Source organism: Bos mutus, chromosome 3 (genome assembly GCF_027580195.1).
Source record: "Bos mutus isolate GX-2022 chromosome 3, NWIPB_WYAK_1.1, whole genome shotgun sequence".
In the NCBI taxonomy this organism is placed as follows: Eukaryota; Metazoa; Chordata; class Mammalia; order Artiodactyla; family Bovidae; genus Bos; species Bos mutus.
This window is the reverse complement of record NC_091619.1, coordinates 91212505-91230748: the sequence shown is the minus strand read 5'-3', so window position 1 is coordinate 91230748 and position 18244 is coordinate 91212505. Positions and strand designations below refer to the sequence as shown.

Here is an 18244-nt window from a genome sequence, read left to right as displayed (position 1 = left end):
CTCCAGAAACTAAAGCTAAATGATTACTTTTTTGTACTTGGCTGTCTTAATGGCATATGAAGAGTTATGTGTTCAAGGAGGCAGGACGAACAAAAGAATACAGATAATATCTCAAGATATTATTTCCTGTAATTTTTTTCATTCTGTAGATTTCCATAGCATTTTGTACTCATCTTAATAGCACTGTGAATCCTCTGTATCTTCAGTACTTAGTGGAGTGGTTGATACATGTTTAAATAGTTTATTTTCAGTAGCAACCAGACTTTATGCCTATGTAGCTGAGTCCTAAGCTATTTATTTTTATATAAAAAGACTGTCCAACATCTTCTGAGGAAATTTTTGAAGCAAGATGGTAGTAAAATGAGGTAATAAGGTTAAAAATTTTTTTATCCTTCACAAGAGATTTTAAGAAGTATGTTACCATTTGAATATACTTCTTTGACAGGATGCCTATTCCTGTGCCCATTCACAGTTTATAAAAGTATCATGTTCATGTTTGATAGTCTGTTTTTTTCCAAGGAGAGGAAAAGTATGGTTTTCGATTCAGTGCCAGAAATTATCCAAGGAAGGAAAATTTAAAAAAAAAATGTTACTCATGTAAATGCTTTTGTAACTGTCTGCTGCGCCTTCTTGGCAAATGGATTTCTGAGGCCAACTTTTGACTTCCACCCTTTACAGATCTATTATAGATTCTAGAAGTATAAGAAGTGCCAGCTTATTCTGAAGCAGATAAACAGAAAGCTCATATAATTAGTATGTTTTCTCAGTGTCAGTCGTCTTTTGTTAAAAGCAAATAAATAAGTTAACATCAATCTTTATTCCCTTCCTTCCTTCTTTTCTTGCCACATGTGAGTTAAGCAAATCATGAGTAGAGATTTAATGCAGTGTACCACATCTTCTAAAATATCAGTGGTAGGTGTGACTGAGATGACTGCAAAATCTGGTGCTTCCAGGGTATTCATGTTCTCTCTCTCTCTGTCCCTCCCCACCCCCTCCACTCTCTTCTCTTTCATTCCCCTTGGCTGTCTTGAATACCCTCTAGCCTCATTACTTAACTTTCTATTTCTAGGCTGTGTTCCTTTATATGCCTATCTTACTTTATTAGATCTTCTGAGCCTTGAGCAGTATCAGCACAGAATAGGCATTCTGTAAATATTTGTTGGATGAATGGGTAGATGAATATCTAATTGGTTCCTTGCATTTTTTACTAAGACTATATCATAAGCATTTTCCTAAATTTAAAAAATTTTTGTAAACTCATTTCAAATAGGAATATAGTACTTTGTCATATGAATAGATCATACTTTATTTAACTATGTCACAGTTATTTCACTTGTATATATCTAGTTTTTCACTGTTCTAAGAATGTGATGAACAGATAGCTTTGTGTGTAAGACTTTTCCTATACCTGATTATTTTCATAGAATGGTTTTCAAGGCATTTTAAATGCTCTTAATAATTTTGTACTTTGCTTTCTAAAAAGATTGTGCATTTGAACTATTATCCATAGTGTATGAAGGTGACTGTGTTGCCATAGTCTCCATAGCATTGATAAGCTCCATTTTTAAACATCCTGACTAGTGAGGTTGGTTAAAGTGGTATCTTTCTATTTGATCAAGGTGAAGTTGATATTTTTCTCAAATATTTGTAAACTATGTATATTTATTCTTTTGGGACACGAACTAGCCCTATTTCCCCACCTGTGTATTCATAAGACCAGTTTGAATACTGTTTTTTATCTTAAGTATGCGTGAATGTTTAAACTTTTTATTTGGCAGATTTCAAGTAAAACTGATTGCTCCAAAATTTGGATATATTAGAATTATTCACTTTGACTTTAATATTCAAAATGTTCACAATTCAAAAAAATCATTCCAAGATATAGAATTACCTATTTTAAAACAATGTTTAAAATATATATTCTGTAAAAATATGTAGACATTGCCTACAAAGGAGAAATGGCAGTTAAATTTCCTGAGGAGGTTGAAGTTGTATAGAAAACTGTCTTATGTTTTCCAATTTCCCCACTCTTCTTTTTTTTTTTTTTTTGATGTTCTTTCTCAAGACTTTATCAAGCATAGTAGAAAACTTGTATACATATATATAAATAATATGTGTAATATATATATTTTAGAAAACTTATGAATTTTTGCCTAACATTTTGATTCCATTTGTTTGACTTAGTATGAATAGAATGCTAGATTTCTAATTTAAAAAAATAGATATGCAAATAAGCAACAAAGATTTACTGTATAGCACAGGAACTATAGTCAATATCTTGTAATAACCTATAATGGAAAATAAAACTAATGTGTAGTGTATAACTGAATCACACAATAAAAGAATTCTACTTTTTAAAATTTAGTAATGTTTATCTTTTTGCCAGTTTTTCTAAATGTCCTATGGACATCTATTAACAATATATTAGATACAAAATTTTAAATATATTTGTATAGAATATAAGATTAATATAAATTAATATAAATAGAAATCTATTGTATTTAAACTATTAATGACATCATTCAAGATGCTTTTGTAACTTTTTCCGCACTTGATAAAATATTCTCAGAGAAATGTTGATATGTGTCACTATGATTATATATATTTTTCTTTTCCCTTCTATTTCTTCTGACTTTTGCTTTATGTATCTTTGTTTCTTTGTTGTTAGGTGTCTAATGGTTTATGATATCTCTCTTCTTTGTGAATTGTACCTTTTATCATTAAAAATGCTCATCTTTGTTTTCATTTAAAATAAATAAATTTAATTAAAAAAAATAAAACTGTCATAGGTACTTGGGAATCAGATACTGTGATTGGGGGTGGGTGTAAGAACAGGTATTACAGGTAGACCTGTTTGCTGTGCCTTCAGGGAAGACAATGAAACCAGTCTTTCCTGATAGAACATTCTTAAATAGCTGGTATGGGAGAAATACAAATGTAAATCAGGAGACCTAGATTCTAATCTCAACTCTGGAATTAGCCTGCTTTGTCTCCATTCACAAATTACTTAATCTTACAGTTTTCTTACAGTTTCTCATTGCTAATGTTTTAACTAAACAAAACCCTTAACTAAACAAGGGCCATACACCCATGGTTTTGGTGTATAAAGCCAAACTCTAACAGTGGGCGTTTGCAGCAAAGTAAGGGTTTATTTACAGGGTGCCATGAGAGTGAGAAACAAGTCTCAGATCTACTCCAGATTAGTCTTTGAATTAGGGATGTTTTAAAGAAGAAGGACAAAGACTGGAATTAATCATCATGTTGTGACATTTATGTGACATTTTTCAATCATGGTTTTGGGAGTCAGAATGTGTTTGGTTTATGATTCTCAGGGCAGGTGGTCCATGGCTTGGGGGTCTGTGAGTTCATCTGGCCAGGAAAAATAACCTGAGTTTGTATGTTAATAATGGTATATACAACAGCAATTTTATTACAGTAACTATGTTATCAACAACAGTAATCTTAGTCATCTGACTCTAATTAGTGTTCAGTTAGCAGAGGATTGAGGGGACAAGAAAGGGATTGAGGGCAAAGGAGACAAGTTTTGGATAAAGAGATTAATCATAAATTCAGAAAGGGAACTCAGTTTTAGGGGGGGCTCATAAGTTCTTCCCAACTCTAAAAATCTGATTTTATTATCCAGAGGACAAAATACAGTTTTTATGAATCCAGTGCTATTCTTGTGAATAGGTCTGTAAAACAACTCATTCTTTCTAGGAACTTTTTGAGAAGAGTAATAGGAAAATTTCCTATACTAGCTAAATTTTTTAGGTGAAGCCAATTACCAATCCTGGATTATATTCTTTTGATATATTAAGAATGGCAAAATTAAATTATTTTTATGCTCTTTTGCCTCAGCCAAAGAACTGTATATTCAGTGTTTTCTCTTTCAACATTGCCAAAAAATGACAGGTTGGGTAAATTTAAAGAGCACAGGGAATTTCTTTGTTGTAGTTTAGTCACTCAGTCCTGTCCAAGTCTTTGCGAGCCCATGGACTGCGGCACGCCAGGCTTCCCTGTCTTTCACCATCCCCTGGACCTTGCTCAAACTCATGTCTATAGGACCTTTGTTGGCAAAGTGACATCTCTGATTTTTAATATGCTAAGTTTGTCATAACTTTCCTTCCAAGAAGCAAGCATCTTTTAATTTCATGGCTACAGTTAACCATCTGCAGTGATTTTGGAGCCCAATAGTCTTTCACTGTTTCTATTGTTTCCCAGTCTATTTGCCATGAAGTGATGGGACTGGATGCCATGATCTCAGTTTTTTGAACCCTGAGTTTTAAGCCAGCTTTTTCACTATCCTCTTTCACCTTCATCAAGAGGCTCTTTAGTTCCTCTTCACTTTCTGCCATAAGGGTGGTGTCATCTGCATATCTGAGGTTATTGATTTTTCTCCCAGCAATCTTGATTTCAGCTTGTGCTTCTTCCAGACCAGCATTTCTCATGATGTATTCTGCATAGAAGTTAAATAAGCAAGGTAACAGTATACAGCCTTGACATGCTCCTTTCCGAATTTGGAACCAGTCTGTTGTTCCATGTCGGGTTCTAACTGTTGCTTCCTGACCTGCATATGGCTTTCTCAGGAGGCAGGTAAGGTAGTCTGGTATTCCCATGTCCTTCCCTCCCCTCCCCCGCCCCCCGCCTTTTTTTTTTCCCATGTCTTTTTAAAGAATTTTCCAGTTTGTTGTGATGCACACAGTCAAAGGCTTTAGCGTAGTCAATGAAATACAAGTTGATGTTTTTCTGGAATTCTCTTGCTGTTTCTATGATCCAGTGAATGTTGGCAATTTGATCTCTGGTTCCTCTGCTTTTTTTAAATCCAGCTTGAACATCTGGAAGTTCTCGGTTCATGTACTATTGAAGCCTAGCTTGGAGAATTTTGAGAATTACTTTGCTAGCATGTGAAATGAGTGCAATTGTGCAGTAGTTTGAACATTCTTTGGCATTGCATTGCATTGGGATTGGAATGAAAACTGACCTTTTCCAGTCCTGTGGCCACTGCTTTTTCCAAATGTCTTAAGCTTGCATATCTTCTAAATACAGAGATTATTCAGGGAGAAAAAATGACTAGCTGCAAAAACCCTCCAGGCTTTTAAGAGAAGTTATTACTTAGGTAATCATGGTCTTGGCTGAATAAATTGGGTTAGTTAAAAATCGCACTTAAATGTTAGCCGTTCCTTTGCTTGAGAAAACTGACTGGGGCTTGGGGCTTCCCTGGTGGCTTAGACGGTAAAGAATCCGCTCGCAATGAGGGAGACCTGGATTTGATCCCTGGGTAGGGAAGATCCCCTGGAGAAGGGAACAGCTACCCAAACGAGTATTCTGGCCTGGAGAATTCCATGGACAGAGCAGCAGGCTAGAGTCCATGGGATCGCAAAGAGTCCGAGGTGACTAAGGGACTTTCACTTTCTTTCACTTTTCTAAACCAAGGGAATCTGACTGTTCTGTGTTCGATTTGTTAGGTCTGGCTCAGTGCGTTGAACTCTGCTGGCATCTGAGAGGGGAAGCCGGAAAAAGGCAAGTTCCTGGTGCAAAGGTTGCTCTGCAGCATAATATAGGCATCGGAGGAGCTGTCGTTGTTACGCTGTACAAGATGGGCTTTCCTGAAGCTGCCAGGTAAGTGGCGTTCTGGATTTAGTTTGGCAATGAACCCTTCTGACTTCTCGCAACTGTTACATTGTACATGTAAAAAAAAGTCCCAATTTTATTGTGTTAGTACTTAAAGAGACCAAGTATCTCATTACCTTGCTTTAACAACTTGGCTTTAAAATGTTAAAGCTGGTAATTAACTTTCAACCTTAACCAGCCTTAGGAAAATTTTGTTCAAAAAGGAGGCAGCATAGTGAAAAGAGAATGCTAAACCAGAAGCCAGAGCTAGCTGGGAATATGTTTAACAGCTTTATTGGGGCGCAGTTCACATGGCACAAATTCACCATTTTACCTGTATATGGTTTTTAGGATATCATAGAATTGTGCATTCTTCACCACAGTTAGCTTTAGAACATTTTTAATACCTCCAAAGAAGAGGAACCACGTACCCATTAGTAGTCATTCCCCATCCTCACTTTTTGCAGGCTCTGGCAACCACTAATCTATTTTCTGTCTCTAAGGTTTTGTCTATTCTGGACATTTTATATAAATGAAATCATAAAATAGGTGGCCTTTTGTGATTGCTGCTTTCATTTAGCATAATGTTTCAGGGTTCATCCATGTTATAAAAAGGAATGTAATACTTCATTCCTTTTAATGGCTGAATAATATTCCATTATAAGGGTTCTGATTTCTTCAAATTCTCATTGACACTTGTTATTGTCTGTTTTTTTATTTTAGGTATCCTAGTGGGTATGAAGTCATATCTCATTGTTGTTTTGGTTTGCATTCCCTTAACGGATACTGATGTTGAACATCTTGTCATTTGCTCATTGGCCATTTGTATATCTTAGGAGAAATAACCTATTCAGATATTTTGGCTGTTTTAAAATTGGGTTGTCTTTTGTTATTGAGTTGTAATAGTTCTTTAACAACCACTTTTTGAGGGCCTGATGTGAGCACTGAGACTAAAATAGGTGTTTTGTCTGCACATCTTTGTTTAATCCTCATAAAAGGCGCACATGGTAAGTTTTGTACCTTGTTTATAGGTGAAAAAATTGATGGTCAAAGTTAAAATAATTTATCTAAAGAGTCTTAAGTGGTAGCAGTCAAGACTCTAACCTTCATCTATCTGAGTACAAAGTTCCTGGTTTTTGGCTATTCTGTGCTTCTGATCTTTGATATTGTTGAAACAGTGCCTGTGTTCCAGACCTTAGAATGAAAATTTCAGCAAACATAGAAGGAATTCATACACTAAATAGTTAACCCTCAAAGTCCCTTCCAACTTTCTAATCCTTATCTATCGAAGTTCAAATTTCCTGTTTTGTTGGCTACTATGTGCTGATCTTTGACATTGTTGAAACATGCCTGTGTTCTAGGCCTTAGAATAAAAATTTCAGGAAGCATAGAAGGAATTCATATACTAAACAGTCTTCAGAGTCCCTTCTAACATTTTATATACTAGATTTCTTCCAGAAAACTTATGGATAAACCAAGTAAAAAAATATAGTCAGACTTCAGTTTCTACTAAAAAAACTTTGAATATTAAGATATCATGAGGAGCATCCTTTTGTAAGATGAGTAATCTCTTTTCTGAGTTTGTGTAAGTTCAGCTTCCCTAAAGCAGGGCACATATCAAATAAATTGTAAGATATGAAGAATTTTCAGAAAACATTGTTATAACTTTATATATTAATTTTTTTCCTAATCTGGATGAAAAGTTGCTTAATCATTATTAGCTTGATAAGCTTTCAACACAGGCAAGATAATTACCTGTGATTTGTTGGAACTAGTCTGGACTCTCCCCCAATGAAGTGTCAAGATACTTTGTATGTACACGCAAAAGTGTTCATTATTTTATCACATACAATTAGGAAGAAGTGGCAAGCTTGCAGAAGGGCACAGTGATGATTATGAGTAAAGGCTGAAAAATTAGACTATTAATAAAATGAAATTGGCTTGTGGAGGATTTTAAGCCACTCATTCAGACTTTTGACTGAGAAGATGGTATACCACAGATAACTCTGCTCTCAGTGGAACAGAAAAAAATTAGAATTTAGCTAAGGGAGAATTCAGTGTAATTCAGTTCCATTCAGTCATGATTTACTGAATACCTACTGTGTGCCAAGAATTGGGGATATAAATAAGATTTTTTTTAAAGCCACGGTATCTGATTCTTGAGAAGCTGACATTTAGTACGGTTTCATAGAAAGTGAGTTTCCTGGCCTGGATCTTGAAGGGTAAAATGGAGTTTGCTAAGACAGGGGTATTCCAGACACAGGGAGTAGCAAGGGCAAATGGATGGAAGGATGAAGTAGCCTTGGGCTTCCCATGTGGTGCCAGTGATAAAGAACCCTCCTGCCAATGCAAGAGATATGAGAGACAGAGTTTCTGTCCCTGAGTCTGGAAGATCTCTTGGAGGAGGGCACGGCAACCCACTCCAGTATATATGCCTGGAGAATCCCATGGACAGAGGAGCCTGGCAGGCTACAGTCCATAAGGTCGCAAAGTTGGACATGACGGAAGTGACTTCTCACGCTGCAGGCATGCATGAGGTAGCCTGCCAGGGTCTGAGAGCTGTGTGCATTTCATTCAGCTTTGGTGGGAGCGTACCTCCACTCCTCATTGTGATGTTAATATGACTCCTCTAGTAGGTTCACTTTTCAACCTCTTAGACTTTCCAAGGGCTTCTCAGGTGGTGCATAGGTAAAGAATCCATCTGCCAATCCAGGAGACACAGGAGACTTGGGTTCTATCACTGGATCGGGAAGATCCCCTGAGGAAGGGAATGGCAACCCACTCCAGTATTCTTGCCTGGAAAATCCCACGGACAGAGGAGCTAGGTGGGCTACAGTCCATGGGGTTGCAAAGAGTCGGACATGATTGAGCATACACACAGGCTTTCCAAAACCATCTTTGACCTTCCATCTTAGCTGGTTACTTTTCCTTGTACCTTGTTGAAAAAACAGAAGCTATTAGACCCAAACTCCCTCATCGTCCATCCCAAGGCTTCCTGACCTATTTAGAATTCAGTTCAGTCGCTCAGTTGAGTTCTACTCTCTGCTACCTCATGGACTGTATGTAGCATGCCAGGCTTCCTTGTCCATCACCAACTCCCAGGACTTGCTCAGACTCATGTCCATTGAGTCGGTGATGCCATTCAACCATCTTATTCTCTGTTGTCCCCTTCTCTTCCTGCCTTCAGTCTTCCCCAGCATCAGGGTCTTTTCAAATGAGTCAGTTCTTCGAGTCAGGTGGTCAAAGTATTGGAGCTTCAGGGTCAGTCCTTCCAATGAATATTCAGGACTGATTTCCTTTGCGATTGGCTGGTTGGATCTCTTTGCAGTCCAAGGGACTCTCAAGAGTCTACTCCAACACCACAGTTCAAAAGCATCCATTCTTCAGCACTCAGCTTTCTCTATAGTCCAGCTCTCACATCCATACATGACTACTGGAAAAGCCACGGCTTTGACTAGATGGACCTTTGTTGGCAAAGTAATGTCTCTGCTTTTTAATATGCTGTCTAGGTTGGTCATAGCTTTTCTTCCAAGGAGCAAGCGTCTTTTAATTTCATGGCTACAGTCACCATCTGCAGTGATTTTGGAGCCCAAGAAAATAAAGTCTCTCACTGTTTCCATTGTTTCCCCATCTATTTGCCATAAAGTGATGGGACCGGATGCCATGATCTTCGTTTTTTGAATGTTGAGTTTTAAGCCAGCTTTTCACTCTCCTCTTTCACTTTCATCAAGAATCTCTTTAGTTCTTCTCCGCTTTCTGACATCTTAATTCCAGCTTGTGCTTCATCCAGCCTGGCATTTCTCATGATGTACTCTGCATGTAAGTTAAATAAGCAGGGTGACAATATACAGCCATGATGTACTCCTTTCCTAATTTGCAACCAGTCTAGTGTTCCATGTCTGGTTCTAACTGTTGCTTCTTGACCTGCATATCTAGAATTACACCCATCTAATCTCTTCTGTGAGTCTCATCTTTCACAGGCTGCTAGATCTCATCCCCCTTCACCTTCTTAAGACTTCTCTCCTCTTTTCCCCTGGTTCATCATCATCATCAGGCAAACATGCTATGATATGTTCATCTAAAAACAAAAGCAAATCTTCCTTAATGCCACCCTCCCCCTCCAGAGACCACTCCATTTCACTCTTCCCTTGAAAGTAATGTCTCAAAAGAGCCACAATGTCTGTATTTCCCTCTCCTATACACTCTTTAATTTACCATTTTCTGACTTCTGTCTTCCAGCATTCACTTAAAATTGATTTTGTCAAAGTCACCCGAAAAATCCTGTTGCCAGTGGGAGTTTGCCCTTTGACATAGTTTCCTCCTGCTTCCCTCCTCCCTCCCTCCAGAATTCTTTCTCACCTCTGTTACACCTTGCTCTTCTGGTTTTCCTCTTGCATCACTGGCTGCTGCTTCCTCTTCTCTCCCAGACTTGTAAATAATCAAGTCCTAGTCTTCTTTCTCTATAATGCCCTTAAGATGAACTTGTTTGTTCACATGGATTTAAATGCCTTCATTATGCTAATGATTACCCACTTTATCTCAGCCTAGACCTATTCTGGCTCCAGACTCTCATACCCAGCTGCCTTCTTGTCTCACATACTGACTGTGCTTGAGATGGAACTTTGATCCCCTTTATTCAAATTTAACTCAGATGACCATTATATCTACTACTGTGGGCAGGAATCCCTCAGAAGAAATGGAGTGGCCATAATGGTCAACAAAAGAGTCCGAAATGCAGTACTTGGATGCAATCTCAAAAACGACAGAATGATCTCTGTTCGTTTCCAAGGCAAACCATTCAATATCACAGTAATCCAAGTCTATGCCCCAACCAGTAATGCTGAAGAAGCTGAAGTTGAACGGTTCTATGAAGACCTACAAGACCTTGTAGAACTAACACCCAAAAAAGACGTCCTTTTCATTATAGGGGACTGGAATGCAAAAGTAGGAAGTCAAGAAACACCTGGAGTAACAGGCAAATTTGGCCTTGGAATACGGAATGAAGCAGGGCAAAGACTAATAGAGTTTTGCCAAGAAAATGCACTGGTCATAACAAACACCCTCTTCCAACAACACAAGAGAAGACGCTACACACGGACATCACCAGATGGTCGACACTGAAATCAGATTGATTATATTCTTTGCAGCCAAAGATGGAGAAGCTCTATACAGTCAGCAAAAACAAGACCAGGAGCTGACTGTGGCTCAGACCATGAACTCCTTATTGCCAAATTCAGACTGAAATTGAAGAAAGTAGGGAAAACCACTAGACCATTCAGGTATGACCTAAATCAAATCCCTTATGATTATACAGTGGAAGTGAGAAATAGATTTAAAGGCCTAGATCTGATAGATAGAGTGCCTGATGAACTATGGAATCAGGTTCGTGACATTGTACAGGAGACAGGAATCAAGACCATTCCCATAGAAAAGAAATGCAAAAAAGCAAAATGGCTGTCTGGGGAGGCCTTACATATAGCTGTGAAAAGAAGAGAAGCGCAAAGCAAAGGAGAAAAGGAAAGATATAAACATCTGAATGCAGAGTTCCAAAGAATAGCAAGAAGAGATAAGAAAGCCTTCTTCAGCGATCAATGCAAAGAAATAGAGGAAAACAACAGAATGAGAAAGACTAGAGATCTCTTCAAGAAAATCAGAGATACCAAAGGAACATTTCATGCAAAGATGGGTCCGATAAAGGACAGAAATGGTATGGACCTAACAGAAGCAGAAGATATTAAGAAGAGATGGCAAGAATACACAGAAGAACTGTACAAAAAAGATCTTCACGACCCAGATAATCACGATGGTGTGATCACTCACCTAGAGCCAGACATCCTGGAATATGAAGTCAAGTGGGCCTTAGAAAGCATCACTACGAACAAAGCTAGTGGAGGTGATGGAATTCCACTTGAGCTATTCCAAATCCTGAAAGATGATGCTGTGAAAGGGCTGCACTCAATATACCAGCAAATTTGGAAAACTCAGCAGTGGCCACAGGACTGGAAAAGGTCAGTTTTCATTCCAATCCCAAAGAAAGGCAATGCCAAAGAATGCTCAAACTACCACACAATTGCACTCATCTCACACGCTAGTAAAGTAATGCTCAAAATTCTCCAAGCCAGGCTTCAGCAATATGTGAACTGTGAACTTCCTGATGTTCAAGCTGGTTTTAGAAAAGGCAGAGGAACCAGAGATCAAATTGCCAACATCGGCTGGATCATGGAAAAAGCAAGAGAGTTCCAGAAAAACATCTATTTCTGCTTTATTGACTATGCCAAAGCCTTTGACTGTGTGGATCACAATAAACTGTGGAAAATTCTTCAAAGAGATGGGAATACCAGACCACCTGATCTGCCTCTTGAGAAATTTGTATGCAGGTCAGAAGCAACAGTTAGAACTGGCCATGTAACAACAGACTAGTTCCAAATAGGAAAAGGAGTACGTCAAGGCTGTATATTGTCACCCTGTTTATTTAACTTATATGCAGAGTACATCATGAGAAACACTGGACTGGAAGAAACACAAGCTGGAATCAAGATTGCCAGGAGAAATATCTATCACCTCAGATATGCAGATGACACCACCCTTATGGCAGAAAGTGAAGAGGAACTCAAAAGCCTCTTGATGAAAGTGAAAGAGGAGAGTGAAAAAGTTGGCTTAAAGCTCAACATTCAGAAAACGAAGATCATGGCATCCAGTCCCACCACTTCATGGGAAATAGATGGGGAAACGGTGGAAACAGTGTCAGACTTTATTGTTCTGGGCTCCAAAATCACTACAGATGGTGACTGCAGCCATGAAATTAAAAGACACTTACTCCTTGGAAGGAAAGTTATGACCAACCTAGATAGCATATTCAAAAACAGAGACATTACTTTGCCAACAAAGGTTCGTCTAGTCAAGGCTATGGTTTTTCCTGTGGTCATGTTTGGATGTGAAAGTTGGACTGTGAAGAAGGCTGAGCACCAAAGAATTGATGCTTTTGAACTGTGGTGTTGGAGAAGACTCTTGAGAGTCCCTTGGACAGCAAGGAGATCCAACCAGTCCATTCTGAAGGAGATCAGCCCTGGGATTTCTTTGGAAGGAATGATGCTAAAGCTGGAAACTCCAGTACTTTGGCCACCTCATGAGAAGAGTTGACTCACTGGAAAAGACTCTGATGCTGGGAGGGATTGGGGGCAGGAGGAGAAGGGGATGACAGAGGATGAGATGGCTGGATGGCATCACTGACTCGATGGATGTGAGTCTGAGTGAACTCTGGGAGTTGGTGATGGACAGGGAAGCCTGGCGTGCTGCAATTCATGGGGTTGCAAAGAGTCGGACACGACTGAGCGACTGATCTGATCTGATTCCCACTACATTCTTCCTTTTGTCTATAAATGGCACTACCATCCCCTCAGTTATTCAAACCAAACACTTAAATCATCCTTGGTCTTTCCCCTCCCCCTTAGATCTCCCTCATTCCCAGCAGCAAGGCCTTTGAAAATCTATTTTGAATCCATTTCCTTCTCTTCATCTCCTCTGGCATACTGCTTCCACTGTAGTCCATACCACCACCACTTCCTATCTGGACCACTTCAGCAGCCTCATAACTCTCTCCCCACCTAAGTTCTTGCATCCCAGCCTGGCCACTGCACACTGTTTTAAGAATAAGCACAGATCAAACTATTTCACTTTCCTGTTGAATCATTTCAGGGAGTTTCTGAATTCCCTGCTTTGGCCTGCATGGTCTGGTCCCTGCCCAATTCTCCCCCCACTTACTGGACTCTAGTGACTGGTCCTGTTTTACTTTCTTTGAAACACAAACTGGAATCAAGATTGCCAGGAGAAATATCAATAGCCTCAGATATGCAGATGACACCACCCTTATGGCAGAAAGTGAAGAGGAACTAAAAAGTCTCTTGATGAAAGTGAAAGTAGAGAGTGAAAAAGTTGGCTTAAAGCTCAACATTCAGAAAACGAAGATCATGGCATCCAGTCCCACCACTTCATGGGAAATAGATGGGGAAATGGTGGAAACAGTGTCAGACTTTATTTTTCTGGGCTCCAAAATCACTACAGATGGTGACTGCAGCCATGAAATTAAAAGATGCTTACTCCTTGGAAGGAAAGTTATGACCAACCTAGATAGCATATTCAAAAGCAGAGACATTACTTTGCCAACAAAGGTCTGGCTAGTCAAGGCTATGGTTTTTCCTGTGGTCATGTATGGATGTGAGAGTTGGACTGTGAAGAAAGCTGAGTGCCGAAGAATTGATGCTTTTGAACTGTGGTGTTGGAGAAGACTCTTGAGAGTCCCTTGGACTGCAAGGAGATCCAACCAGTCCATTCTGAAGGAGATCAGCCCTGGGATTTCTTTGGAAGGAATGATGCTAAAGCTGAAACTCCAGTACTTTGGCCACCTCATGGGAAGAGTTGACTCATTGGAAAAGACTCTGATGCTGGGAGGGATTGGGGGCAGGAGGAGAAGGGGATGACAGAGGATGAGATGGCTGGATGGCATCACTGACTTGATGGACGTGAGTCTCAGTGAACTCTGGGAGTTGGTGATGGACAGGGAGGCCTGGCGTGCTGCGATTCATGGGGTCGCAGAGTCGGACACGACTGAGTGACTGATCTGATCTGATCTGAACATTACAAATTCTTTTTTCTCTTTCAGAATCTTTGCAGTTTCCTCATTGAATGGTTAGCTCTTTTTCTTTATTTTATTGGGTCTTAGCTTAAATTCATTTGGTCAGAGACATCATTCCTTGACTGCTTTACCTAAAGTAGATTCCTGTTTTTGTTTGCTTTCTAATATTTTCAATTATTTTTGTGTGCTTATTTCTTTGTGTCCTGGAAAAATATAAACTCAGTGAGGACTGGGACTGGGTCTGGCTTGTTTGCCTTTATACTCCCAGTGCCTCTAACAAGGCTTGGCATTTGGCAAGCAGCCATTAAATATGTATGAAATGACAGAAAGAAGGGAAGAGGAGGGAGAAATGGGTGGGATCAGTGGGGAGAGAGAAAGAGAGAAGGAAGGAGAGAGGATAGAGAAATGAAAGGCTTTGCTTACTGAGAAGCTGCTACACTCTTTGACTCCTTCAGGTATATATTTCTTGTGTTTACTTGTCCCAGCCCAACCACAACCAGCATGCTTGTGTTATTTCAGAGGAGTTAAAATCCTAAGGCTCCCTCATCTTCCACAGGTCTTTGAGTTTACTTCGGCCTCTAACACTTGAGCCTCTGCAGCCTGTAATCGTTGCGGCTCTCATTTTTTAACCATGGGCCAGTATCTCTGCAAGTTACCTTCTGCACAGGATTCCATTTAATTCTGCAAAGTCATTGGCACTGACTACCTTCTTGCCTGCCTCCCCACAAGAGGTTGTACAGAGATGAAGTAGCTCGCTCAGCATCATATGGCTACTGAATGGAGGAGCCTTGGGATTGTAACCCAGGCCTTTGTACCTGTAGGGACTATGTTCCTTCTGCCATATCAGGTCATTTATCTGTAGTTGTTCCCTAAGTAACAAACAACCAATAGGCAGATGTTGTTAAATTCATGTCTTATAGCTAAAAAATAAATTTTCAGTCCAGCCTCTGCTTACTCTTCTTATACCCTGTTTAATCACCATCGTCTCTTGCCTGGGGATTTGTAGCCTCTAAATTGGTCTTCCTGCCTCCCACTTGCCCTTTTATAGTCCATTTTCCAGGTGGCAGTCAGATTTATTTTTTTAGACATGTAAATTGGATTGTGCTACTCTCCAGGTTATATATACCCTACAGTTCTTCTCACAGTACTTAAAATAAAACCCGCACTCTGAACTATGATGTATAAAGCCCCTTGTTATCTTGCCCTGTGTTACTGTGACCTTAGATCCTTCTCCTCTGCCCTGCTCCAGCCATGCTGGCCTTCTTATACTTCCTTTAACTGCCAAGCTAGTTTCTGTATCCCATTCTTCACACTGAAAATGTAGAACTGACTTTCCTGCCTAAATCTTTACATCAGTTCAGTTCAGTTCAGTTCAGTCGCTCAGTTGTGTCCGACTCTTTGCGACCCCATAAATCACAGCCCACCAGGCCTCCCTGTCCATCACCAACTCCCGGAGTTCACTCAAACTCATGTCCATTGAGTCAGTGATGCCATCCAGCCATCATATCCTCTGTTGTCCCCCTCTCCTCCTGCCCCTAATCCCTCCCAGCATCAGGGTCTTTTCCAATGAGTCAGCTCTTCGCATGAGGTGGCCAAAGTACTGGAGTTCCAGCTTTAGCATTGTTCCTTCCAATGAACACCCAAGACTGATCTCCTTTAGAATGGACCGGTTGGATCCCCTTGCAGTCCAAGGGACTCTCAAGAGTCTTTTCCAACACCACAATTCAAAAGCATCAGTTCTTCGGTGCTCAGCTTTCTTCACAGTCTAACTCTCACATCCATACATGACCACAAGAAAAACCATAGCCTTGACTAGACGGACCTTTATTGGCAAAGTAATGTCTCTGTTTTTGAATACGCTATCTAGGTTGGTCATAACTTTCCTTCCAAGGAGTAAGTGTCTTTTAATTTCATGGCTCTAGTCACCATCTGCAGTGATTTTGGAGCCCAGAAAAGTAAAATCTGACACTGTTTCTACTGTTTCCCCATCTATTTCCCATGAAGTGGTGGGACCAGATGCCATGATCTTAGTTTTCTGAATGCTGAGCTTTGAGCCAACTTTTTCACTCTCCTCTTTCACTTTCATCAAGAGGCTTTTTAGTTCTTCTTCACTTTCTGCCATAAGGGTGGTGTCATCTGCATATCTGAGGTGATTGATATTTCTCCTGGCAATCTTGATTCCAGCTTGTGCCTCTTCCAGTCCAGCGTTTCTTATGATGTTCTCTGCATGTAAGTTAAATAAACAGGGTGACAATATACAGCCTTGACGTACTCCTTTTCCTATTTGGAACCAGTCTGTTGTTCCATGTCCAGTTCTAACTGTTGCTTCTTGACCTGCATACAGGTTTCTCAAAAGGCAGCTCAGGTGGTCTGGTATTCCCATCTCTTTCAGAATTTCCCACGGTTCATTGTGATCCACACTGTCAAAGACTTTGGCATAGTCAATAAAGCAGAAATAGATGTTTTTCTGGAACTCTCTTGCTTTTTCCATGATCCAGCAGATGTTGGCAATTTGATCTCTGGTTCCTCTGCCTTTTCTTTACATGGCAGGCTCATTTACAAAATTTAAGACCTAATTTAAATATCACCTCCCCAGAGAGGAAGAAGCCACCCGACACACATAAATATACTTTCATTATATCCTCTTAACTTGCCTTATTTTCTTCATAGTAACTATATTCTTTATTTTTTTGCATGTTCATTGTCTCCCCCACTGGCATAAAAGCTTCATGAGGATAGGTTCATTGGTTTACCTTTTTTTCAGGACGGCGCCTACCACCTGGTGAGCAATCAGTATTTGTTGAAAAATGAGAATAAAAGTTTAATTGTTTTATTGCCCTAAAAACAATTTCCTTTGGGTGAAAGTCCGAACATCTCTCTTAGAGTTTTTGAAAATTACTACATTTATACAGCATTTACTATATAAATGTTGAAAAAAAAAAAAAACCCAGTACCTAGTACCTATGTGGCTCCATGGATTGAAATCTATTATTTTCCTCAATTCTTCTAGAACTCATCAAATTGAGGCTGCTCCAACCAGCTCTTCAGTTGATGGATTTAAGGCAAATCTTGTCTTTAAGGAGATTGAGAAGAAGCTTGAAGACGTAAGTACAATTTATGTAAAATACTACCAGGAGGACCGTGGGCTAGTGGAAGTGGATACAGATTTCGGGTGTTGCCATGAAGTGGTATAAGTTGAAAATTTATAGCATATTGTCAAGTACTGAGTGTATCTTAGATTTCTCAGTGTCTGTTATGGCTTCCTTGTAATTCTGGTAAAAGTGCATTCAGAGATAGTAAATCTCCAGATTTGAGTTATATAAAGGGATTAAAATCTGTTTTGGTCTAATTTCCTTTTGGATTAAAAAGATCTTACTTAGAATCATTCAAAAGAATAATATTTAAAGGAGCCTTAAAAGCATCTAATATTAAAAGTCCTTTTAAAAAGAATTTTTTTGCGTTTGAGTTTTTCAGAGTTTTCAGATCTGTTTTTCTTGTTGTAAAAATGAGCTCATCAAGAGAATTATACAGAAACATACAAATAAAAATTTTTTTAATTTAATTTTATTTAACTTTACAATATTGTATTGGTTTTGCCATATATCAAAATGAATCTGCCACAGGTATACATGTGTTTCCCATCCTGAACCCTCCTCCCTCCTCCCTCCCCATACTATCTCTCTGGGTCGTCCCAGTGCACCAGTCCCAAGCATCCAGTATAGTGCATCGAACCTGGACTGGCGACTCGTTTCATATATGATATTATACGTATTTCAATGCCATTCTCCCAAATCATTCCACCCTCTCCCTCTCCCACAGAGTCCAAAAGACTGTTCTATACATCAGTGTCTCTTTTGCTGTCTCGTATACAGGGTTATTGTTACCATCTTTCTAAATTCCATATATATGTGTTAGTATACTGTATTGGTGTTTTTCTTTCTGGCTTACTTCACTCTGTATAATAGGCTCCAGTTTCATCCACCTCATTTGGACTGATTCAAA

At 39.3% G+C, this 18244-nt stretch overlaps 1 protein-coding gene across 3 annotated transcripts in view; it reads left to right on the top strand.

Moving 5' to 3' along the window:
• SCP2 (sterol carrier protein 2) overlaps positions 1–18244 on the top strand; it is a 118720-nt gene that overhangs the window by 74595 nt on the left and 25881 nt on the right. For all 3 annotated transcript variants that reach the window (XM_070368040.1, XM_070368039.1, XM_070368038.1), the window contains 2 exons: positions 5466–5619; positions 17253–17346. In XM_070368040.1, the coding sequence (XP_070224141.1) occupies positions 5466–5619; positions 17253–17346 (248 nt within the window). The remainder of the gene's footprint in view (positions 1–5465; positions 5620–17252; positions 17347–18244) is intronic.